Source organism: Anomaloglossus baeobatrachus, chromosome 1 (genome assembly GCF_048569485.1).
Source record: "Anomaloglossus baeobatrachus isolate aAnoBae1 chromosome 1, aAnoBae1.hap1, whole genome shotgun sequence".
NCBI classification, from domain to species: domain Eukaryota; kingdom Metazoa; phylum Chordata; class Amphibia; order Anura; family Aromobatidae; genus Anomaloglossus; species Anomaloglossus baeobatrachus.
The window spans coordinates 666,688,466-666,714,064 of NC_134353.1; the positions used below are offsets into that span (position 1 = coordinate 666,688,466).

At 44.0% G+C, this 25,599-nt stretch overlaps 2 protein-coding genes across 2 annotated transcripts in view; both read right to left on the reverse strand.

The window, feature by feature from the left end:
* SSH1 (slingshot protein phosphatase 1) overlaps nt 1-750 on the reverse strand; it is a 118,268-nt gene extending 117,518 nt beyond the window's left edge. The window contains exon 1 of the mRNA XM_075320024.1: nt 666-750. The gene's annotated coding sequence lies outside the window, so the exon portion shown is untranslated. The remainder of the gene's footprint in view (nt 1-665) is intronic.
* A 124-nt stretch (nt 751-874) lies between these two features.
* The window catches only part of LOC142248169 (protein phosphatase Slingshot homolog 1-like), a 61,583-nt gene continuing 36,858 nt past the window's right edge, over nt 875-25,599 (reverse strand). Inside the window, exons 3-5 of the mRNA XM_075320025.1 lie at nt 18,858-18,961; nt 3,579-3,643; nt 875-958 (exon numbers count right to left, since the gene is read on the reverse strand). Coding sequence (XP_075176140.1) covers nt 950-958; nt 3,579-3,643; nt 18,858-18,961 — 178 coding nt within the window. The 3' untranslated portion in view covers nt 875-949. The remainder of the gene's footprint in view (nt 959-3,578; nt 3,644-18,857; nt 18,962-25,599) is intronic.

Sequence of the window (25,599 nt, forward strand, 5' to 3'; positions counted from 1 at the left end):
CTGACCCAGTAGATATTTCAGGCTCCCACAGTAACAGATGCTCTTATATTTAGCAGTAATACGATTTAATTTTACCTTTATGCCAAAGAAAGAAAATAATATTTTGACAGCTACAAGAAAAGTCATCAATACTGTAAGATTCAATGTGCCCCATGGCTAAATCCAGCACCCCCTACCATCTATGATACAAAGTCATAAATATTACCGACAGCTCGCATGCTCCTTAAATCTATAATCTGAATTGTAATTTTAGACATTACAAAGTCAATAAAATGTGGAAATATAAATGATCTACAAGAGACACTGAATCTCAAACCATGGTAAAAAATTGGAGTAACACATCCACTAAAATATACTCTTTATTGAAAATTATTTTCTAAACAAATTAACATACAGTGCTGGCCAAAAGTATTGGCACCCCTGCAATTCTGTCAGAGAATACTCAGTTTCTTCTTGAAAATGATTGCAATCACAAATTCTTTGGTATTATTATCTACACTTAATTTGTCTTCAAATGAAATAAAAAAAATAAAAAATTGTCAAAGCCAAATTGGATATAATTCCACACCAAACATAAAAAAGGGGGTGGACAAAAGTATTGGCACTGTTTGAAAAATCATGTGATGCTTCTTTAATTTGTGTAATTAACAGCACCTGTAACTTACCTGTGGCACCTAACAGGTGTTGGCAATAACTAAATCACACTTGCAGCCAGATGACAGGGATTAAAGTTGTCTCAACCTCTGTCCTTTGTCCTTTGTCCTTGTGTGTACCACATTGAGCATGGAGAAAAGAAAGAAGACCAAAGAACTGTCTGAGGACTTGAGAATCCAAATTGTGAGGAAGCATGAGCAATCTCAAGGCTACAAGTCCATCTCCAAAGACCTGAAAGTTCCTGTGTCTACGGTGCGCAGTGTCATCAAGAAGTTTAAAGCCCATGGCACTGTGGCTAACCTCCCTAGATGTGGAAGGAAAAGAAAAATTGACGAGAGATTTCAACACAAGATTGTGCGGATGGTGGATAAAGAACCTCGACTAACATCCAAACAAGTTCAAGCTGCCCTGCAGTCCGAGGGTACAACAGTGTCAACCCGTACTATCCGTCGGCGTCTGAATGAAAAGGGACTGTATGGTAGGATACCCAGGAAGACCCCACTTCTTACCCCGAGACATAAAAAAGCCAGGCTGGAGTTTGCCAAAACTTACCTAAGAAAGCCTGAAAAGTTTTGGAAGAATGTTCTCTGGTCAGATGAGACAAAAGTAGAGCTTTTTGGGAAAATCCATCAACATAGAGTTTACAGGGGAAAAAAAAGAGGCATTCAAAGAAAAGAACACGGTCCCTACAGTCAAACATGGCGGAGGTTCCCTGATGTTTTGGGGTTGCTTTGCTGCCTCTGGCACTGGACTGCTTGACCGCGTGCATGACATTATGAAGTCTGAAGACTACCAACAAATTTTGCAGCATAATGTAGGGCCCAATGTGAGAAAGCTGGGTCTCTCTCAGAGGTCATGGGTCTTCCAGCAGGACAATGACCCAAAACACACTTCGGTTTGAGAGAAAGCACTGGAGACTACTAAAGTGGCCAGCAATGAGTCCAGACCTGAATCCCATAGAACACCTGTGGAGAGATCTCAAAATGACAGTTTGGAGAAGGCACCCTTCAAATCTCAGGGACCTGGATCAGTTTGCCAAAGGAAAATGGTCTAAAATTCCTGCAGAGCATTGTAAGAAACTCATTGATGGTTACCGGAAGCGGTTGTTCAGTTATTTTGGCTAAAGGTTGTGCAACCAAGTATTAGGCTAAGGGTGCCAATACTTTTGTCTGGCCCATTTTTTGAGTTTTGTGTGAAATGATCAATGATTTGATTTTTGTTTCATTCTCTTTTGTGTTTTTTCATTGCAAGCAAATTAAATGAAGATAATAATACCAAAGAATTTGTGATTGCAATCATTTTCAAGAAGAAAGTGAGTATTATCTGACAGAATTACAGGGGTGCCAATACTTTTGGCCAGCACTGTACATAAACAACAATACATAGGTCAAATTTTACAGAGGTATTTTCAGACATAAATCCCACTAGTAGGGGAGGGGGAATCCCGGGGGAAAACCCATCCCAATCAATGGGCAAGTACCTAACTATAGAAATTAGTCTCTGAGTGGGCTAAGGCAGCAAGCACAAGTATCATAACACCGCTAGAATAGCCATAATGAAAATACCCATATCACTATCCCACACAGAATAGTGAATAGGCAAATAGGGAAAACGTACATTCCCTTGAGAAAACAAGCACGCAAAACGCGCGTTGGGTTGCTGGGGTCTCCTGGGAGATCCTCCTCATCCATTATGGGTAAGCTGACGCAATAACATTGTATATGTTGTTCTGTGTGGCATAGTGATGGGGGTATTTTCATCATGGCTATTCGAGTGGTGTTATGATACTTGTGCTCGCTGTCTTACCCCACACTCAGAGACCGATTTATATAGTCAGGTACTTTTTCATTGATTGGGATGCGTTTTCTACCAGGATTCCCCCTCACCTACTAGTGGGATTTATGTCTGAAAATTCCTCTGTAAAATTTGATCTATGTGTTGTTGTTTATGTATGTTAATTTCTTTTAGAAAATAATTTTCAATAAAGCGTATATTTTAGTGGATTTGCTACTCAAATTTTTTCTATGGTTTAAGATTGATTTATGGGAGTAGAATTCACAACATACATTGTGGAAGAAACATTAATTTACTTGGCGATATATTTTTTCTCTCACATTTCTGACCTGAGATTCGGTGCTTGATGAATTGTGTATTTCTAAGAAACACTGAACGCAGGATTGTTATGGGCCCAGATTCTGAGCATATATAAAATTTGAACAGGAATGTGCATAGGGTTCAATGCCTTCAATGACCACTTGTAGGGTTCACGATGACTACAATGTAAGTAAAGTATATGATAAAATGCATTTTATGTCATTTTGGCTAAGTTCATACAGGGCACCTTTTGCTGTGTTTTTGACATCACAAAGATGCACCAAAAAGCATGCATTTCCTTCTCCCAGCAACGTCTATGAGATTTCGATTTTGCTGTCCACACTGGGCACCTTTTGTTGACTGCATCCTGGCTGCGTTTTTGAAGATGCAGCCAAGATGCAGCATGTCAATTCTTTTTTGCGTTTTTACCGCGTTTTTGAGCCCTCCAATCAATAGATGTGACTTTAAAAACGCATTGGACAAAACGTGGTAAAAACTAGTCAAAAACGCAGTCAAAACTCATTGCATTTTTGCCGCGGCGTATTTTTGGTGCATTTTAGATGCACTCAAGATGCACTGACAAAAAAGATACCTGCTGCTCACGTGAGGTTCTTACGTCAAGAGAGCCTCGCACCTAATCCCCGCCGGCTTCACTGTCACCACCCTCAGATGTATAGGAAATCAAGAGGAAGTGATAGCTGCGGCTGACCTATATGCATTTGTAAATGGCTTAATTTGAATTTAGGGGTAACAGACTCCCTTTAACTATACCATTGACCAGAATGATCACATTAATGGAGGCTCAAACTCATTTTGAAGCAATGACTTACCAGTTTGATGCGATCTTCAGACCGAAGAAGATTGATCATAACCTGAAGGTGCTGAGGCAGATCACCTAGGGAAAAAAAGCAATCATCACACATAATCTCTGCATGTCCAATACTAATCAAATACTAATTTGTTCATGCAGTGATCTTCCTTCTTCTGATTGGAATGTGCACATTGTAGATTCTGACCGAAAGCAGCAAAACCAAGAACAGGCACATATGGAGACAAGAACTAAAAAAATGTTACATTAGAAGTTCCTCAAAATACCCCACTTGTACTATAATGACAGCTTTCCACCCCCTAAGCATTCATCTTTAAGATGCAAATGTCATTCATTCTGGAAAATTGCCAGAAGCTTGAAGGTATGCTCAAATGAATTCCTGAAAACTATCAATTGCTATCATGAAATGGGCTCTCATAAGGACTGCCCCAGGAAATGAATACCAAGAATTTGCTCTGCTACAGAGGATAAGTTCAGCAAAGTTACCTGAATCAGAAACAGCTAATTGACAGAACTTCAGATAACAGCTCTGATAAATGCAACACATCTTAACAACTGTCCATAAAATACTGCACATAAGCATTTATAGTGAATTTTTACAAATATGCCACTTCTGAAGACCTCAAATAAGATGAAGACAAGACTACTTTGTTTCCAAGAAACACAAGGACTGGATTAGATCAGTGGAAATCTGTAATGAGTAAAAAAAATTAAATTTTTGGTATTACGGTGTCTTGAAAAAGTATTTATACCCCATGAAATTTCCACATTTTTTCACGTTACATCCACAAACTTAAAACATATTTTATTTATTAGCCTTCTTCCCCAAATCCAGCTTCTCCATCATGACCGAAGATCATCTTTCCACTCTACTCTCAAGATCACATCCCACCACCTGTCCGCTTGATCCACTCCAATCCCTCCTCATCCTCAATCTCACCACAGTCTTTTTCCCGACCCTAACACATCTCTTCAACCTATCACTAACAACTGGTGTTTTCCCTTCATGCTTTAAACATGCCTCCATTACACCCATCCTCAAAAAGCCCTTTCTTGACCCTTCCTCTGTGTCAAACTATCGTCCCATATCACTTCTGCCCTATGCCTCAAAACTACTGGAACAGCATGTCCATCTTGAATTGTCCTCGTACCTTTCTTCCTGCTCCCTCTTTGACTGTCTACAATCTGGCTTCCGACCACATCATTCCACTGAAACAACTCTAACTAAAGTCACTAATGACTTACTAACCGCCAAAGCCAAGCGATACTACTCTGTCCTCCTCCTCCTGGACCTGTCCTCTGCCTTTGAAACATTAGACCACTCCCTTCTACTACAAATTCTCTCATCTTTGGGCATCACAGACTTGGCCCTATCCTGGATCTCCTCATACTTAACCGACCGAACTTTCAGCGTCTCCCACTCTCACACCACCTCCTCATCTCACCCCCTATCTGTCGGGGTCCCCCAAGGTTCAGTTCTAGGAGCCCTGCTGTTCTCCATCTAAACATTCGGCCTGGGACAACTAGAGTCCCACGGCTTTCAATAAGATCTCTACGCTGATGATACGCAGTTCTACCTCTCTGGACCTGACATTAACTCCTTACTAACCAGAATCCCACAATATCTGTCTGCTATTTCATCCTTTTTCTCTGCTCGATTCCTAAAACTGAACATGGACAAAACAGAATTCATTATCTTTCCTCCTCCTCACTCAACCCCCCCACACATCCATCAATGTCAATGGCTGCTCACTTTCCCCAGTCCCACATGCTCGCTGTCTGGGAGTAACTCTAGACTCTGCTCTCTCTTTCAAGCCACATATCCAAGCACTCTCCACCTCCTGCTACCTCCAACTCAAAAATATTTCCTGGATCCGTACATTTTTTTCCCAAGAAGCTGCAAAAACCTTAGTACATGCCCTTATCTCCCGCCTGGATTATTGCAACCTCCTGCTCTGCAGCCTCCCTTCTAACAGTCTCGCACCCCTACAATCTATTCTAAACTATGCTACCCAGCTAATCCACCTGTCCCCCCACTACTCCCCGACCTCTCCTCTCTACCAATCCCTTCACTGGCTTCCCATTGCCCAACAACTTCAGTTTAAAACCCTAACCATGCCCTACAAAGCCATCCACAACCTGTCTCTTCCCTAGATCTGTGACCTAGTCTCCCGATACTAAACCTGCACGTAACCTTCAATCCTCACAAGATCTCCTTCTCTACTCCCCTCTCATCTCCTCTTCCCACCATCGCATCTAAGATTTCTTGCGTGCCTCCCCCATACTCTGGAATGCCCTGCCACAACACATCAGACTCTCACCTACCTTGAGAAGACATGTGTTATGTACTCATAGTGCTAACTGACCCGCCTGGACCTGGTGGTGTGCGTCATGTGAACATGTCGAGAAGCACTTTTCAATCCATGATACAAAAAATTTAAAGTAGTACAGCACAATTGCAAACCTACCAAGGCATGTCTGTCCAGCTAAACTGACATCTCAAACAAGGAGAGCACTAATTAGAGATGCAGCCCATGGTCACTCTGGAGAAACTGCAGAGATCCACAGCTGAGTAGGACAATCTCTCAACATGACATCAACTAGTTGTATACTTAAGTCTAGATTTTATAGAAGAGTGGCAAAAAGAAAGCTAATTTTGAAATCAAGTCATAAGACGTTCCTCTTGCAGGTTTGTAGATGAGACCAAAGAAGAACTTTTTGGGCTAAAGACAAAACACTAAGTGTGGCAGTAAATCAACAGCGTATAAGCACCATCAAACATAGTGGTGGCAGTATCATGCTATGGGGATGCTTTTACCCAGCAGAGAGAGGTAAGCTGGTTAGAGTTCATGGGAAGAAAAATGGAGCTAAATACAGGGCAATACTAGAGGAAAACTTGTTAGAGGCTGTAAAAGACTTGAGACTGGGGTATAAGTTCACCACCAGTAGAACAATGACCCTAAACATACAGCCAGAGCTACAATGGAAGGGTTTAGAACAAAGCATATTCATGTGCTTGAATGGCCTAGGCAAAGTCCAGACCTAAATTCCATTGAGTATCTGTGGCAAGACTTGAAGATTTTAGTCCTCATCTTCAAATCAGTTTATCGTGGTCTTCATTGGGGGACATAGAATCATGGGATAGCCAGCTGCCACCTGGCGGCTGACACTATTATTGCATCTAGATAAAACTGGCTACTCCCCGGCAGGCTATACCTCATCTGCCAGAGTCAGGCTTTTTCAGTTTTGTGAGAAAGTAGTAAGAGGAGAAAGAAAGAAAGGAAGGAAAAATAATTAAAGGGAACCTGTCACCAGATTTTTCCCTATTAAACTAAAAGAATCACCTTCTGCAGCTCCTGGGCTGCATTCTATGAAAGTGCACCTTTGCCCTGACTCCCCTTCCAGACCCCAAAAATAATTTGGCCGTTAGGTATGCTAATTACCTTGGTTGGCCAGATGTGCGGGCTCATTTTCTGCTCCTTTATGCACCTCCTGCCGCTGATCGCCGTCCTCCTTGCATGATTGACGGGATGACGCCCTCCGTCATCCTCATCGTCGCATTTTCAAATCTCGCGCTTGTGCAGTTAGGTCTGCTCGCGCAGGCGCAGTTCGCTCTGCCATATCGTGGCCAGAGCAGAAAACATAGCTGCCCTAGCTCGCGCTTGTAAGCTAAATGTGCAGACGTGAGATTATGGGCGGGTACGAGCATGGCGCTGGCGAGGTCGGCGCTGTGCATGACATCACCAACGCCATGCTCGTACCAGCCCATAATCTGTAAATGTATGCACCAATGCCAAAGTAGCTGCTTTACAGAACTACAAAGCCGATGCCTGATGATTTACCACCCAAGAAGCTTCCACTGCTGTATCCCTAAATGGAGCCGCCCTTGATTTGGCACCATAGGCTAGGATAATAGCAGTCTTGATCCAGCAGGCAATGGTTGCTTTAGAAGCAGCCTGGCCCCTACGAGGGCCCTCTGGTATAATAAACAAAAAAATCGCCTGAATGAGGCCATGGCCGATAAATAGTACTTTACAGCTCTAACGACGTGTAAACAGTGCAGAGTCTTCTCAATAGGAGGAGATGGTGTCAGTCGAAATAACATCTTCATTTAAGTGAAAACTCGAGACCACCATTGGCAGAAAAGACGGAATTGGCCTCAACACTATCTTATCTTGATTCATAACAAGGTAGGGAGTGTGACACGACAGAGCCGCAAGCTCCGAGACTCTCCTAATCAAAGTGATGACTATAAGGAAAGCAACCTCATAAGAAAAAAAAACCTGTAGCAATCTCTCTGATAGGCTCAAAAGGTGGAGAACTTCCAAAACGAGATTCAGATCCCAAGGCTCCAAGTGAGCTTGATAGGGTGGTCACACGTGTGCCACTTATGGAGCATAGTCTTAACCCGAGGTTTAGTAGCCAAGTCCTTTTGAAACAAAATAGTCAGGGTGAACATCTGAACCTTGAGGGAACTAAGCACAAGCCCTGCCTTCAATCCGGACTGCAAGAAGGAGATCAGACACAGAAAAAAAACATTGGTAAATTACTGATAAACTCACACCAACGAAAATAAGCCCTCCATATGCGATGATAGACTCTTAATAAAGATGGCTTCCGGGCCCTAGACATGGTCTGAATAATGGATTAATACAGGCCTACACCCATAAAAATCACAATTTCAACAGCCCCGTCATCAAAATGAGTGCTCGTAAATTAGGATGGAAAAATGGATCCTGGAAAAGATGGTCTGGGAAAATCAAAAGAGCCTATGGGACATCCGCCAGGAGATTGACCACCTTTCAATACCAAGCTCTCCAGGGCAGTCTGGAGAAATTAATGTAACGCTTGCCGTAAAAGATGGTAAAGTGGCGAGCAGGAGTGGACCAACTGGACTACAGGGGGACCCCGGGTTTACACTTAATAAGAGGGGCTTGACTTAGCACCAACTGCGAGGCAGATGCCAAGTACCACTCCCAGGGCTGAGACTGGGACTGTGGCAGCTGAAGCCTAGGGCAGGGATGGACATGGGGACAGGTGGACACAGTCACTAGTGTAGCAAGGACCTCCGGGGTAGCTGAGGCTGGTAGTATAGCCGGGATGGACGGACACAGCCCCTAGTATGGCAAGGGCCTCTGGGGTAGTTAAGGCTAATGGAACGGCCAGGGTGGATGGACACAGTCTCTACTATAACATGGACCTGCAGGGTAGCTGAGGCTCATAGCACAGTCGGGGTGGACAGACACAGTCTCTAGTATGGCGAGGGCCTCCGATGTTGTTGAGGCTGATGACACAGCCGGGGAGGACGGACAAAGCCCCTGGTATAGCATGGACCTCCGGATTAGCTGAGGCTGATGGCACGGCTGGGGTGGATGGACACAGTCTCTAGTATAGCAAGAACCTACAGGTTAGCCGAGTCTGGTGGCATGGCCAAGGAAGACAGACACAGGGTACCGACAGGACCGAGAGACAGGCAAGGCACTGTACACTGTAAAAGAAGCACAGCGGACAAGGGGACCTGACAACTAGCTGGCTAGGACAAAGCACCATTAACTAACTGAATGCCTTGATCAGGCACCTCCCTTAGTGGGAGAGTGCCTTAAGTACCCAGTGCCTCTCAGCGATAGGCTGAGAGGCACTCCCAGGAAATGGTGTGCTGACTCTTTAAGAGAAGGGTAGCGGTGCACGTGCATGCCATAGAAGCACTCCCAGAGGACCTGTGCTGTGAGCACAGACCCAGGGACTAAGAACCAGGGAGCACCCATGTGGAGGAGAGCGGTGATGCCAGGTAGCGCGGTGATGCCAGGTAGCGCGGTGATGCCAGGTAGCATGGTGAGAGCTAGCCGCAGCGGTGAGTAAGTGCATTTCCCTGTGGGGGGGGGAAGCGAGGGGAGCAGGGAACACCGGCGCTACAATGAGAATGACTGGAACATGCTTATTTTCTACTCTGATATTCTTGAGAAGTCTAGGTAGAAGCCAAAGAGGTGGAAATGAGATAGAAATAGAGGCAGAGAGAACTGGGACCAAGAAATTACTAACGCATTGATTGTGAAAGCTTGAAGGTCCCTGCATGTCACAAATTTCAGCACATTGTGGTTCAGTCGAATGCGAAGAGATTGATATCCAGATTGCCCCACTGTTGACAAATTTGCTCAAACACCTCCGCGTGAAGAGACCACTCCCTCACGGGAAGCCTCTGGCCACTTGAAAAGTCCGCCTCCCAATTGTCCACCCCTGGTATATGAGCCGCTGACATTAATGGAATCCTGTCTTCTCCCCAATCTAAAATTTCTGTGACCTCCATCATGGCTGATGAGCTTTGTGTGCCTCCTTGGTGATTGCTATAGGCCACTGTAGTAGCATTATCCGACTAGATTCTGTTCGGCAACCCTAAGTGCTGCCAATGTAAAAGGCCTAGACAAACTGCTCTGAGTTCTAACACATTGATAGGAGAAGTCTCTCTTGGCTGCTCTAAACTCCCTGGACAGTCAAATGAAGGAAGACCATTTCCCAGCTGGAAAGGCTGGCATCTGTGGTAACCACCCGCCTTTCAATGGGGCAAAAGGAGCAGCCCAGAAGTAACAGGGTGTAGCGCCGGCGTCCCTGCATTGCTCGCCCTCCTCCCTGCAGGGATGCTCACTCACGCTACGTGGGTGTTTCCTGCTTCTCTCCCTAGAGACCTGTGCACACCGCACAGGCCCTCCGTGAGTGCTCCTAGGGCATGCACGCGCACCACTGCCCTTCTCTTAAAGAGCCAGAGCGTCATTCCCTGAAAGTGCCTCTCAGCCTTTCGCTGAGAGACATTGGGTACTTAAAGCACTCTTCCACTAGGGGAGGTGCCTGATCAATGTGATTAGTTGGTTAGTGGTTAATTCCCTAGCCAGCTAGTTGTCACGCCCCCATGTCCGCTGTACATCCCGTTACAATGTACAGTGTCCTTGCCTATCTTGCGCTCCCGTCTATATGTCAGTATCCGTCCAGCCCGGCCGTGCCATCTGCATCAGCTACTCTGGTGGTCCCAACTTTACTACTGACTATGCCCCCAACCTCAGACTTCCTGGTGGTTCTAAGCTGCTCTAGAGAGACTCTTCCTGTTTGCCCCCATGTCCTTACTGCCCTGGGGGTCAGCTGCCACAGTCCCGGGGGTCACTGCCCCAGGAGTTATACCTGGCATCTGCCTCACAGTGGGTGCTTAGTCTAGTCAAGCCCCTCTCACTAAAGGTTAAGCCTCGGGTCCCCCAGTGGTCTACTTCTGCTCCCAGCTTTACCATCTACAATGGAGAGCGTTACAAAGGGGAGATGTTAGCCACCTCTTGACTAACTGACGACAGCAAAGGGTGAGATGGACTGGCCGATTGAGGGACTGTATTGATGTCACAAGAAACTAGAAGCTTTTCCTGCAGAATCTTGACCAAAAATAAGTAAACGGAACCACGTTGAAAGCGGTCACCATTTTCCCCAAGACTTTCATTCAGAACTGAAGGGGATGCTTGCCCGGACATCTCAAGGTCGTGATGGACAAATGAAAACATGGTCTATTCTCCTCTGGAAAAATACTGATGCCTGAACAATGTCGAACACCATACCCAAAAAATTGTAACCATTCAGTTAGGACCAAAACAGACTTTGTTCTGTTGACAACCCAACCGAAATGCTCCAGGGTCTGAAAAATGATCTGTAGACTTTCCAGATTCTGAGCAAAGGATAGTGCATTGACAAGAATACGGTCAAGATAGGGAAAGATAATTATCCCCCTGGACCGTAGCAGTGCCAATTTTGGGGCCAAAATGCTGTGGTCAGCCTGAGTGGGAGTTCCCTGAATTGAGAGTGATCCTGCCTGACTGCAAAGTGGAGAAAACATTGATGGTCCAGAAAGTTTGATACATGCAGATAAGCGTCCTGAATATCTATGGATGAAAGGCATTCCCTGGTTTCCATGGATGCGATCAGAGACAGAAGCGATTCCATTTTGAAGCGACAAAGCCAAGCTGTCATTTTTGGGGTAACGAATACGTTTGAATAAAAACCCCTGGAGTACTCTGAAAAAGGAACTCCTACAATCATCCCTGCCTGAAGAAGGGAAACTATGGCCTGATCAAAGCAGATTCTCATGCTGGAAGACTCTTTTTTTAGGTGGCAACCCATCTGGGAGAAACTCCCAAGTGGAGACCGTCTGTCAAACATTGATCCTTCTACGACCTCTGGATCTGGAGGGTTTAGACAAGCATCCTGGACACCCTGGTTAATTCAGTTACAGACTGAGCTTACTCACAAGCTAAAGAACAAGTATGGTCTTCTCTAGACTCAGATATTGCAAGAAGTAGGAAATAAAGGTAGAAAGAAAACCAAATGGTCTGGCCACACCGTCAGGACAGGATACGGACTGAACAATTATAGCTTGTACTCTTAGTCTCTACATGGATGAAACAGAATGCACAATTACACTCTGTAAGCCTAAATGTGCACTAGAAAAGTGATTTTTCTCAAGAAAATTTCTTGAGAAACTTCTGGGAGTTGAAGATTACCGCATCTACGATAAAAAAAAACGCACCAAAACCGCGGGAAAAACGCATGCGGTTTTGCCGCGATTTTTCCGCAGGTTGGCCCCTGCGGTTTTTTTATGCTGTAACTGCAATAATATATAAATAAAACATGTTGAAAAAGAAAAAAAAACAGAAAAAAAATAGATAGATAAATGGATAGATAGATAGATAATGTATAGATAAATGGATAGATAGATTGATAAATGAATGGCTAGATAGATAATGGATAGATAGATAGATAGAAAATAGATAGATAGATAGAAGGATAGATAGATGGATAGATAATCAATAGATTGATCTGTCCTCTATAAGTCAATAGATAGAGTCCCTGTGAGGACACTGCAGTTCTCACGGTCGGTAGTGTGTTCACATTACCGGCCGTGAGAAATGACTTGTAATTACCTCTCTGTAGTCTCGTTACGAGGCTGCATTCTGTACAGTGTCAGTCGCGGCTGGATGCAAGCGTCGTGGGACCTGCGTGGTTTACGCCAGAGCAGTGTGTTGGGGGGTGTATTAAAGGGGTGAAAGAGGGGGCTTTTTTGTCTTTTATTTAAAATAAAGGATTTTTTGGTATGTGCTTATTCACTTTACTTACGAGTTAATCATGAAAGCTGTCTCATAGACGCTGCCATGATTAAGTCTGAACTTAAATGGCAGTGTTCCGCTGCCATTTAGCTCCTTATTACCTGGATTGCCACCGCATCACGGCAATCTGGAAGAGCCGGGGACACTCCGGGACTGCCGCATAATGGATATTGCCCGGGGCAGCTGCGGGCTGATATTCTCGGCTGTGGGAGGTGGGGGGCATTAACCCTGGCCCTCGCCCTCCCCAGCCTGAGAATACCGGGCTGCCGCTGTGTGCTTACCTCGGCTGGACGGTAAAAATACAGTGGAACCCACGTTTTTTTTTTATATGTACGTTTGATTTCTATGTGTATTCTACATGTCTGTGTGTGAGTGTGATGTGTGTTTACTATATGTCTGTGTCTGATATATGTGTGTTTACTCTTTGCTTCGCTTCCTCTTCCTGTGATAATGACATCACTTCCATGCAAAACGCAGGGTAGTGATGAACATTACCGCAGGTAAACTGCGGCTATACCGAGGGTATACCGCACATCATTTGCTACCTGCGGTATACCCGCGGTATTTCGCGATTACATTACAGTGAATGGAGTGAAATACCGCAGGTACCTGCGGAAAAGAAGTGACATGCACATTTTCTCAAGAAATTTTCTCAAGAAATTCTGCAGAAAGAATGTTTTTGAGAAAAAAACGCAGCGTGCGCACAGCTATTTTTTTTCCCATAGGTTTTGCTGGGAAATGTCTGCAGAAAGATTACAAACATTTCTCAAGAAATTTCTGCAGCAAAACCGCAGGTAAAAACGCAGTGTGCGCACAAGGCCTTACCCATAAGATATACATCTGAAAGACACAAAGCAAAAGAAATGTTAGTGCCCAACCTAAAACAAGTCTTGAACAGACCTTTCCCCCAACTGACTCATGTGACCCCAATAAGATGACTGAGAGATTTTCAGTTCAGACATTAAAATCTGACTGAACTTCAATTATTTTGCAAAGAAGAATAGGCAAAAATGTCATCCTCTAAATGTGCAAACCTAGTACAGACTTACCCCCAAAAGGCTTGCAAGAGTAATATCAGTAAAAGGTGGTCCTGGAAAGTATTGATTCAGTGGGACTAGAATGTATGGCACAATTTTGATATTTATATTGTTAAAATCTTTAGAAAACCATGCATCATTTCCTTTGCACTTTGCAAATACTTGTACTTTGTGTTGGTGTATCACATAAAATAACAAATAAAATACATTTAAGTTCGTGGGTGTGAAAAAATGTGGAATTGTTCACGGATATAAATACTTTTTCAAGGCACTGTATACAGTCAGGGCCAGAAATATTTGGACAATGACACAAGTTTTGTTATTTTAGCTGTTTACAAAAACATGTTCAGAAATACAATTATATATATAATATGGGCTGAAAGTGCACACTCCCAGCTGCAATATGAGAGTTTTCACATCCAAATCGGAGAAAGGGTTTAGGAATCATAGCTCTGTAATGCATAGCCTCCTCTTTTTCAAGGGACCAAAAGTAATTGGACAAGGGCCTCTAAGGGCTGCAATTAACTCTGAAGGCGTCTCCCTCGTTAACCTGTAATCAATGAAGTAGTTAAAAGGTCTGGGGTTGATTACAGGTGTGTGGTTTTGCATTTGGAAGCTGTTGCTGTGACCAGACAACATGCGGTCTAAGGAACTCTCAATTGAGGTGAAGCAGAACATCCTGAGGCTGAAAAAAAAAGAAAAAATCCATCAGAGAGATGGCAGACATGCTTGGAGTAGCAAAATCAACAGTCGGGTACATTCTGAGAAAAAAGGAATTGACTGGTGAGCTTGGGAACTCAAAAAGGCCTGGGCATCCACGGATGACAACAGTGGTGGATGATCGCCGCATACTTTCTTTGGTGAAGAAGAACCCGTTCACAACATCAACTGAAGTCCAGAACACTCTCAGTGAAGTAGGTGTATCTGTCTCTAAGTCAACAGTAAAGAGAAGACTCCATGAAAGTAAATACAAAGGGTTCACATCTAGATGCAAACCATTCATCAATTCCAAAAATAGACAGGCCAGAGTTAAATTTGCTGAAAAACATCTCATGAAGCCAGCTCAGTTCTGGAAAAGTATTCTATGGACAGAGGAGACCAAGATCAACCTGTACCAGAATGATGGGAAGAAAAAAGTTTGGAGAAGAAAGGGAACGGCACATGATCCAAGGCACACCACATCCTCTGTAAAACATGGTGGAGGCAACGTGATGGCATGGGCATGCATTGCTTTCAATGGCACTGGGTCACTTGTGTTTATTGATGACATAACAGCAGACAAGAGTAGCCGGATGAATTCTGAAGTGTACCGGGATATACTTTCAGCCCAGATTCAGCCAAATGCCGCAAAGTTGATCGGACGGCGCTTCATAGTACAGATGGACAATGACCCCAAGCATACAGCCAAAGCTACCCAGGAGTTCATGAGTGCAAAAAAGTGGAACATTCTGCAATGGCCAAGTCAATCACCAGATCTTAACCCAATTGAGCATGCATTTCACTTGCTCAAAACCAGACTTAAGACGGAAAGACCCACAAACAAGCAAGACCTGAAGGCTGCGGCTGTAAAGGCCTGGCAAAGCATTAAGAAGGAGGAAACCCAGCGTTTGGTGATGTCCATGGGTTCCAGACTTAAGGCAGTGATTGCCTCCAAAGGATTCGCAACAAAATATTGAAAATAAAAATATTTTGTTTGGGATTGGTTTATTTGTCCAATTACTTTTGACCTCCTAAAATGTGGAGTGTTTGTAAAGAAATGTGTACAATTCCTACAATTTCTATCCGATATTTTTGTTCAAACCTTCAAATTAAACGTTACAATCTGCACTTGAATTCTGTTGTAGAGGTTTCATTTCAAATCCAATGTGGTGGCATGCAGAGCCCAACTCGCGAAAATTGTGTCACTGTCCAAATATTTCTGGACCTAACTGTATGTGATATGCAGAAAAAGTTAGATGATATTCACAAGTGTAGTGCTCACCAAAAAGCATGGAGAGTGAGGGGTGATGGTGCTTTGTTGGTGATTTATTCCAAAATCAAGCCACACTTAGGCTATGTTCACACACTGCATCTTTTATTACGTTTTTGAGGTCACAAAGATGCTCCTAAATGCATGCATTTCCTTCCCCCAGCAAAGTCTATGAGATTTCTATTTTGCTGTCCACACGGTGCATATTTTTTTGTCTGCATCTTGGGCTGCGTTTTTGAAGATGCACCCAAGATGCAGCATGTCAAGTCTTTTTGCTTTTTTTTCCAGCGTTTTTGAGCACTTCCAGTCAATAGATTTGACTTAAACGCATTGGGGAAAATGCGGTAAAAATGTGGCAAAAATGTGACAAAAACGCATGCTTATTTTATACGTTTTTGCCGCGATTGCGTTTTTTGGGGCCACAAAGGCTGCATCTTTGTGTTAGAAAAAATGCACTGTGTGAACATAGCCTTACCCAGAATGGCTACAACAACATTGTGAAATGACATGCCATGGCATTTGGTTTGCACTAAGTGGGACCATAATTTGCATTGCCACAAAACAACGACACAGAAAACATCTGTGGGCTATATAAAGGCCATGTAACTGAAAAGAAGAGGGCTGGAGAGAGGCGTCAGATGACATGGCCTCCCCAATTACCCGACCTCAATCCAAACGAGTTGATTTGGGATGAGAGGACAGCAGAGTGAAGGCAAAACAGCCAATATATGGGCGGCACGGTGGCTCAGTGGTTAGCACTGCAGTCTTCCAGCGCTGGGGTCCTGGATTCAAATCCCACCAAGGACAACATCTGCAAGGAGTTTGTATGTTCTCCCCGTGTTTGCGTGGGTTTCCTCCGGGTTCTCCGGTTTCCTCCCACACTCCAAAAACATACAAATAGGGACCTTAGTTTGTGAGCCCCAATGGTGACAGTGTTGCCAATGTATGTAAAGCGTTGTGGAATTAATAGCATTATATAAATGAATAAATATTATTAATATGTTCTCAGCACCTCTGTTAATGCCTGTAGACTGTTAGTAAGCACAAGTAACTACATGATGAAGCTGCTTGAGAGAATGCCACGGGTGTGGAAAGCTGTCATCCAAGTGAAACAGGGTACTTTGAAGAATCTAAGGTTTAACACATATTCTGGTTTGTCTCACACTTTTCTCTGGTACTGTATATTTATATACACATGGCCTAACACAATGTGTCATAAATTCACTGGATTCTCTTTTCCTGACAATACAGAACACACTTCTGAAGGATTCTTGGCCTTTTCGATCATTAGACATTTGAGCTCTTTGGCAGCGACATTTATATTCTCTTTTTAAATCTGATCTAATCGTTCCAGTGATCTCTGGTCAATTACCTTACAGTGATTTTTTTTTTTAAATATCATTTATATATGCCTCGTCTACATCCCATCAAATGTGGGAAAATGGGCAACATCTTCATCAGTCGCATAGAGAATGAATGGAGCAGATGTACCTACCCGCACGCAACGTCAGATCCTCACAAGATCTCCTTCTCTGCCCCTCTCTTATCTCCTCTTCCCAAAATCGCGTACAAGATTTCTCCCGTGCCTCCCCCATACTCTGGAACGCTCTACCTCAGCAGATCAGACTCTCCCCTACTGTGGAAAGCTTCAAGAGGAACCTCAGGACCCATCTCTTCCAACTGGCCTACAACCTACAATAACCCTCAGTCCAGTTCACCACTGCGCAACCAGCTCTGTCCTTACCTATTGTACCATCACCCATTCCCTGTAGACTGTGAGCCCTCGTGAGCAGGGTCCTCCTATACCAGTCTGTTTTGTACTGTTAATGATTGTTGTATGTATACCCTCTTTCACTGTAAAGCGCCATGGAATAAATAGCGCTATAATAATAAATAATAATAATAATAATAATAATAATGTGTGCAAACTCGATCCCTGTAGCCCTGTTCTTGGTATTGCTAGGGTTCGGACCGAAGAGATCAGTATTTTATTTCCAAATCTTAGTATGCGCATGGACAGGCCAAGCTAACTCTAATTTAGATGGTTATCTGTTTTAGATAACTATAAACTTAAAGGGGTATTCCCATCTCAAAGTTTCTATCCCAATATGTAGTAGTTGTAATAATATTATCAAATACCTCAAATTAGAAATGTAGTATAGTTCTCCTGACTCACTATATCACTTACCTCATGTGAAGGACATTGCAGGACCTTAGGTATCTATGGTTACAGCAACTTTTTAACTAACTGTGTCTATATGAGTGGTTGTAACCATGGATACCTAAGGTCCTGCAATGACCTGAACATGAGGTAAGCAACATAGTGAATAAGGAGAACTATATAACATGTATAATTGGAGGTATTTGCTAATATTATTACACCTACTACATATTGGGATAGGATCTTGGAGTTGGAAATAACCCTTTAAGCCCCCGACTTTTGTGACATACTGTACATGCCCAAGTCCTCCATTAATAAGACAAGAGACTACATAATGTTTAAATGGGACATTTAGCTAATTAATAGGTTGGTTAAATGTAGGGACTGAAAAAATGAGCTTGCTTAGCTATTAAACTATACCAGTCATTGAACCCTTCCACATGTCCCACATTGAAACATAGGGAAGTTTTCTGTCTTTATCGGACCTAATCCGGAAGTGGAGTGGACTAAAACTAAAAATCGAAAAATAGGGTCAGGTATCAGAATTTAAATATTTTTTATCTGGCATGACGACCTCTTTAAGAGTGTAGTCTGAGCTCTGTGTTTACGGGCAGATATCCTTTAGAGGAAATAATAATAAAAATTACTCCTGATCGAATATCCCATTCTTTAGTTGGTTTTTAATGGATATTGGCCAGGGAAAATGCAAATTGCTATATTAATATCCATTGCTAGTACAGAGAAGACATTTTTGATCTTGACCTCCCATGCATTAGTTACAGTTCAGACCATAGTGACATCATCTTCCCATGAGGACAGTTAGCACTATATGGGATATTGCAGAGGGTTAGGCCCTTGAACATCTGTCACACTGACAAGCATGCCTGTGATCTGCCCCGGGGGATCCAAGTAACACAATTAGTAGCAAAGCCAACCTCTATCCCGTATCCCTCAGAAAGCTGCTGACCTTACGGCCACCCCGTACCAGCATTCTTGTGCAAGTGCAGAAGACTCCTTTGTCCTTGGAAGCTATTTCCTTGCTGTAGGAAGAGGGCAGCTCCCTTCACCATGAAGAAACTGTCACTCAAGCTGAAAATAAAACAGATCCTGTAAGATTTACATTGCACATATACAGAATAACAATGCAACTTATACTATATCATTAAAATCATCAGACAATATTCCACTTATTCTGCATTAATACTGCTTAAAACAAATAAAGAAATTCATTATCCTAAATGACTTTCAATACAAACGAGGGCAAGAAAAGGTAAATACGTTAGGAGCTGACTCATTTTTGTGCTTTGGCGTAAATCATATATTTATATAATGACAGAAAGAGTATATTCTGAACAGGAACCATCAGATCCCTAACTACCAAACATTCAGCAATGTCCTAAATTCATAGAATCTAGTCTTTAAGAGTAGGCATCAATTCACACAGTATAAAATTTGGAGTAAAGCCCAAAAATGAAGGGCACCACAATTTCCTAAAATTTCAATAACTCTTTCCTACAGATGTCTCCACCTACAATGGAAGGAACGTGGCTGATGTTAGTTCGGCATCACCCATGTTGAAGTGTGAGGCATGTGAGCGAGGCACAGACACATGCATCACTGCAGCACCCAAGCCGGGGACTGCCAAGACTCTTTCCAAGTCCGATAGCAGAAAGACATTCTCTGGAGATCTCATCTGGCCCTGTAGCCACGCTGCCTCATTGCCGGACAGCCAGCAGCATCCGCAAGCTCTACTTTATTACAATCTTCCAGAGTGAATAGATTTTCTCCCTATCTTCTTTACTCAGGGATGATGACTTCACATTTCTGTAAGTCATTCTAATGCAGTGTTATTAGGTCACTTCTTGGCGGATAATGAACCATTCAGATAACAGGAAGACTAAGCTGCTCATAATAAGGATTCTAATGGAATACTATGGTGGAGAACAACTTCAATTTATGGTTATGTTTTTGTAAACAAATAATAACTTTGCAGATTATTTTCGGGCAGGGTTATGAAGACACAGATATGATTAGCGGTATAGAGGAAAAAAAAAATCTCTCCATTCATCATTTGCATTTTTTCTAAGTCACTTTCCCTTTTGTCATGCCATTGGTTGCCATTTTTGGTGCCAAGTCCATCGACGTGGTGCACGAGGTTCATGAATTTGGCACAAAGTGAAAATGTACTTTTTTCCTGTTTTGAACGGTGTTCTTTTGTCTCCAAAAGTCACAAACAAGAACCAAAATATTGGAGGATTGAAAGATACACCAGGGGGACTGGAGAAAAGTTACGCCAAATTCAAATGGATTCAGTTTTCCAATTATACGTGTTAGCGAGAATATCTGTAGAGGGGTTTAATGGTGTAAATCAGGGGTGGGGAACCTCCGGCCCGGGGGCCGTATGCGGCCCGCGATGACATTTAATGCGGCCCCCGGGCACATTCCAGGCTACCCCAGTGCTTGAGCGGCCCCTTAAAATCCCAGTGCGTTCTGGGTAGATGCTAGAATGTACAGGCTTTTTCCAGATCCTGATTGCAGCCCGTACTAGAATGTACGTGCTCTTTTCGGGACCTGACTACAGCCCGTACATTCTAGACTGAACCCGGGACTGTGCTCGAGTGCTGAGAGTTTACCTTGTGGGCGGGGTAAGCAGCGCGCTGTGCTCCAGTCATAGCAGAAGAGGTGCAGCAGATGCCTCCCTGCTGTACATGCCTCCCGGACCTGTGCTGTGTGACTCCCCCTCCCCTAGTATTGTGAGTATACAACCCATCGCTGCCCCTCATCCAGTGCTCTGTACCCCCCCTACTACTGTGTGTAGCCCCAAGTGCTGTGTACCCCCTAGTACTGTGTGTAACCCCTCAATGCTGTGTACCCCCTAGTACTGTGTGTAACCCCTCAATGCTGTGTAATCTGTGCAGCCTCCTAGTGCTGTCAGTGCTGCCACATAGTGCCTCTCCCTGCTGCCTCCAAGTGCTGTCACCTAATGCTCTCCGTGCTGCCTTCTAATGCTGTCACTGTCAGTGCTCTTTGTGCTGCCACCTAGTGCTCTTTGTGCTGCAACCTAGTGCTCTTTGTGCTGCCACCTAGTGCTCTTTGTGCTGCCACCTAGTGCTTTCCGTGCTGCCACCTAGTTCTCTCCGTGCTGCCACCTAGTGTGCTCTCTGTGCTGCCAGCTAGCGCTGTCTGTGCTGCCAACTAGCGCTGTCTGTGCTGCCAACTAGCTCTGTCTGTGTTGCCAACTAGCGCCCTCTGTGCGTGCTGCCAACTGGTGATCTCTGTGCTGCCAGCTGGTGCTCTCTGTGCTGCCAACTAGTGCTGTCCGTTGTGCCAGCTAGTGCTCTCCGTGCTGCCACCTAGTGCTCTCCGTGCTGCCACCTAGTGCTCTCTGTGCTGCCACCTAGTGCTCTCTGTGCTGCCAACTAGCGCTCTTTGCTGACATCTAGCGCCCTCTGTGCTGCCAACTGGTGCTCTCTGTGCTGCCAGCTAGTGCTCTCTGTGCTGCCACCTAGTGCTGTCCGTTGTGCCACCTAGTGCTGTCCGTTGTGCCACTTCGTGTTGTCCGTTGTGCCGCCTCGTGCTGTCCGTTGTGCCGCCTCGTGCTGTCCGTTGTGCCGCCTCGTGCTGTCCGTTGTGCCGCCTCGTGCTGTCCGTTGTGCCGCCTCGTGCTGTCCGTTGTGCCGCCTCGTGCTGTCCGTTGTGCCGCCTCGTGCTGTCCGTTGTGCTGTCCGTTGTGCCGCCTAGTGCTGTTCGTGCTGCCACCTAGTGCTGTCTGTGCCCGCCACTAGTGCTGTCCATGCTCAGCATCTCCTGTGATGTATACACCCCTCCTGTGATCTATACGCTCCTCCTGTGATGTATACGCCCCAACCTCTCCTGTGATGTATATGCCCCAGCCTTTTCTGGGATGTATATGACGCAGCCACGCCTGTGATGTATATGCCTCAGTATCTCCTGTGATGTATATGCCTCAGTGTCTCCTGTGATGTATATGCCCCCAGCCTCTGCAGACAAAGACAAACCTGGAAAAGCAGTTGTGAGAAACAAAATGATCAATATCACCAAACATCACAGCCGCTCCGGCCACCACATTAGGGGTGAGTTAATTAATTGTTTGACCAAATATAGCCTGGTTCTTTTCAAGTTGATAATATTTTGTGCGGCCCCCGAAGGTTGGTAGAAAATTCCAAATGGCCCCCGGCAGTAAAAAGGTTCCCCACCCCTGGTGTAAATAGTGATAGCCGGGGTCGAGCCTCGGGTGGATGCGAATATCCCTGTATTGTGTCATGTTCTAGTATGGTGAAAGGGATGAATGACTTAGTGACTAAATGTAGAATTGGTGGAGGAAGGTTGAACTAGATGGACCTAGGTCTTTTTTCAACCTAAGTAACTATGTAACTATGTAATCCCTGAATCGCAATGTGTGATCTGATCCAATCATTTGGTACGTCCTTCTCTCTCTTTCCCCCTTCTCTTCTCCCGCTCTCTTCTTCTTTTGATTATGCTTCACTTCCATTACCTTTAAATTAGTGTTAGGTTTCTAAGGAGTGTTAAAGGGAACCGGTCAGCAGATTTGGTGACTAAAAGCTGCAGCTACCAGTGAGCTCTTATATACAGCATTCTGGAATACTGTATATAAGAGCCCAGGCCACTGTGTAGCACTTAAAAATGTCTATAATACCTAAATAAAATGTCGGTATGGTGTAGTTGTGTAAGATGGGTGTCTCCGTTCTCCGGGTGCGGCGCCTCCTCTTTTGGCCATCTTTGTTCTCATTCTTTTGAAGCCTGGATGCATGACGTGTCCTACGTCATGCACACAGGCGGGCATTGAGGTCCCGCGCATGCGCACTACAATGATCTGCCCTGCTCTGGGCAGGACCTCAATGCCCGCCTGTATGTATGACGTAGGAAGCGTCATGCACACAGGCTTCAGAAGAAGGAGGACAAAGATGGCCGAAAGAGGAAGCGCCGCACCCGAAGAATGGAGATGCCCATCTGACCCCATATGCACCGTACCGACCTTTTATGTAAGTATTATAAAGTCATTTTTACGTTCTATACAGCGACCTGGGCTCTTATATACAGTATGTTAGAATGCGGTATATAAGAGCCCAGTGGTGGTGGCCGCAGCTTAGAGTCACCAAATCTGGTGACAGGTTCCCTTTAATTGGTACACAACCGTTGAAGAATTGTAAGTGATTGTTTACATGACAAGAAGTGTACTTCTCACATTGTTTGTATATGTTGATTTGAAACCAATAAAAGTTTGTTTTAAAAAAAAAAGTTACATCAAATGGATGAATCATGTGAAAATATGACGCTAAACTCTACACACAAAGCGGAAAGTAGAAAAAAAACAGGTGAGCACATACAAAATACTATAAAAAGACACAAATAAAATAATGAATTAGGTGCAAAGAAAACAAAGTGTAAACACACAAAACTAGACCACAAAGACAATGATGAATCTAGGCCAATGTTTCGAACAGAAGCATAAAAACTATACCATCATGATGAGATAAAGCTCGCTCATCACTAGAGATTTTGCTGAGCAGTATGACTCCACCTGAAGGATGTCAATTGTACATTTTTATTGCCACTGTACACAATCATCTAAGTAGATCATATCTCGTCAAGCTGGGAGTATGTTCCTCCTCAGTCTATACATTGACAAACTGACTTTTGGTGGACAACAGATTAACTAATAACTTCTCCCTATCGATCAAAATACAACTTTCATTGATTATGCCCCCAAAAATTATATGTTATCACCATCCCGATCTCTCAAAAGTACATTTTAAATTCCCAAGGTTTGGACAGCCTTATTCATATCACTCAACATGCGCCAAGACTGAAAGCAGTTGTGCCATCTCCTTCGCTATTCATTATGAATTTCAGACTGCCCGCTCATTGATGGCTAAAATGTTAAGTACGAACACTCCCCCAAATATGCTTCACCCACATATCGGCATAAATCAGGGCTACAACAGAAAAATGGTGGTGGAATGCCAGAAAAGGGGCCTTTTATCAATTCCATATGCCCTCCATCATCAACTGTAGCCAATAAAAGATGGGAGTAGTCATGCCCTCGCTGTCATTAATGACTGTTGGGCCCCTATCCCACATCATTTTTTTGCCGCCAGTCACAATCCGTCGAATTTTGAAAAAAAAACGGATCCAGCGACTGATTTTTTTTGTCATTGACTTGTATTAAAAAAAGTCCGCTCCTTTCACTCACAGAACGCTGTTGAGCATGATACTGTGTTGGGAATTAAAGTATATTAGTCAATTTAATATACTGATGGGTGGCATTTTTGCTAAAGAGAATAGATCATCGCATTCATACTGCCTGAACCCCGGGCAGATTGCCATTGTGTAGGTTTTGTTCAGAAACACTGTCAGAGTAACCTCACTTTGAAAAGCTGTTCCGAGGGCTCTGTGTCTCTGCTGACTAGCCCAGGGTGGGGCCCCGGATGGCATCTCCTTGCACCACTCCAATTGACTGACAGGTTAATGTGTGTACATGGGGAGAGATTTGACATTGAAAGGCATCAGGCACGTAGTCAGCCGAGACACATAGGGGCCCATTCATCACGGACCAACAAGAAGCAAGACAGTCAGAAAAGGAACACATCCCGGAGAAGAAAGCACTTCAAATGGTGTGAGACTACATGCATCCGATTCCTTGGACTCAATCAAATCTCACACAGTATCTACAGGGCAAATAAATGTTCCATCACATTTAGGAGGGAAACTTCGGAGAACCACTCTTCCATGGTGGGGGAAGAATTACTTTTCCAGTAATGAGGAATAACATTTTTACCTGCCTATAGGAGATAGCTTATTAGGGACCTTGTATATCTGTTGAGGCTAGAAAGGAGCAAAAAAGGCAAAATCGTCTCAGGAGAATTGGGAACGGAAAAAAACAGCTATGGTTTAGATAAGTATGACTACCGCAACTGATTAAATGAAAAATTCTGGAAAGGGCAACTCCACCATATGTTTCATCGTGCCCTCCCCTGCCCCACATCGCCAGCATCTGTCTGACACTGCAGGGAGCTTATCCGTGCTTTAACACTGGTACACCATATGTGTCATCGTGCCCTCCCCTGCCCCACATCTCCAGCATCTGTCTGACACTGCAGGGAAGCTTATCCGTGCTTTAACACTGGTACACCATATGTGTCATCATGCCCTTCCCTGCCCCACATCTCCAGCATCTGTCTGACACTGCAGGGAAGCTTATCCGTGCTTTAACACTGGTACACCATATGTGTCATCATGCCCTTCCCTGCCCCACATCTCCAGCATCTGTCTGACACTGCAGGGAGCTTATCCGTGCTTTAACACTGGTACACAATATGATCTAGAAATCATCTTGAAGGAGGTTTCTTGGGTTTTGGTTGAAACTGAACCCTTATGGGCCAACTGGAAACATTTATCCCATTGTTGGTCATCAAAGGATTTTTTCAGTTTCTTTTCCCACGCAGAAAGATATAATGATCTGTTATTAGATATTTAAGCAATAAGGTAACTATAGATCAGAGATGAATTTAGAAGGAGGATATGACAACATACAGTTTTTGAAAGTCTAAACTATTTTCAAATGTACTTGAATTAAAAATCCCCCTCTGTTCCTTAAGTACACTATCTTGCTGCATTTCTTTTTTTCACTTGACTTTTGATGAAGCTCCATTTCATAAACTCAGTGCATGCTGGGATACTCAAAC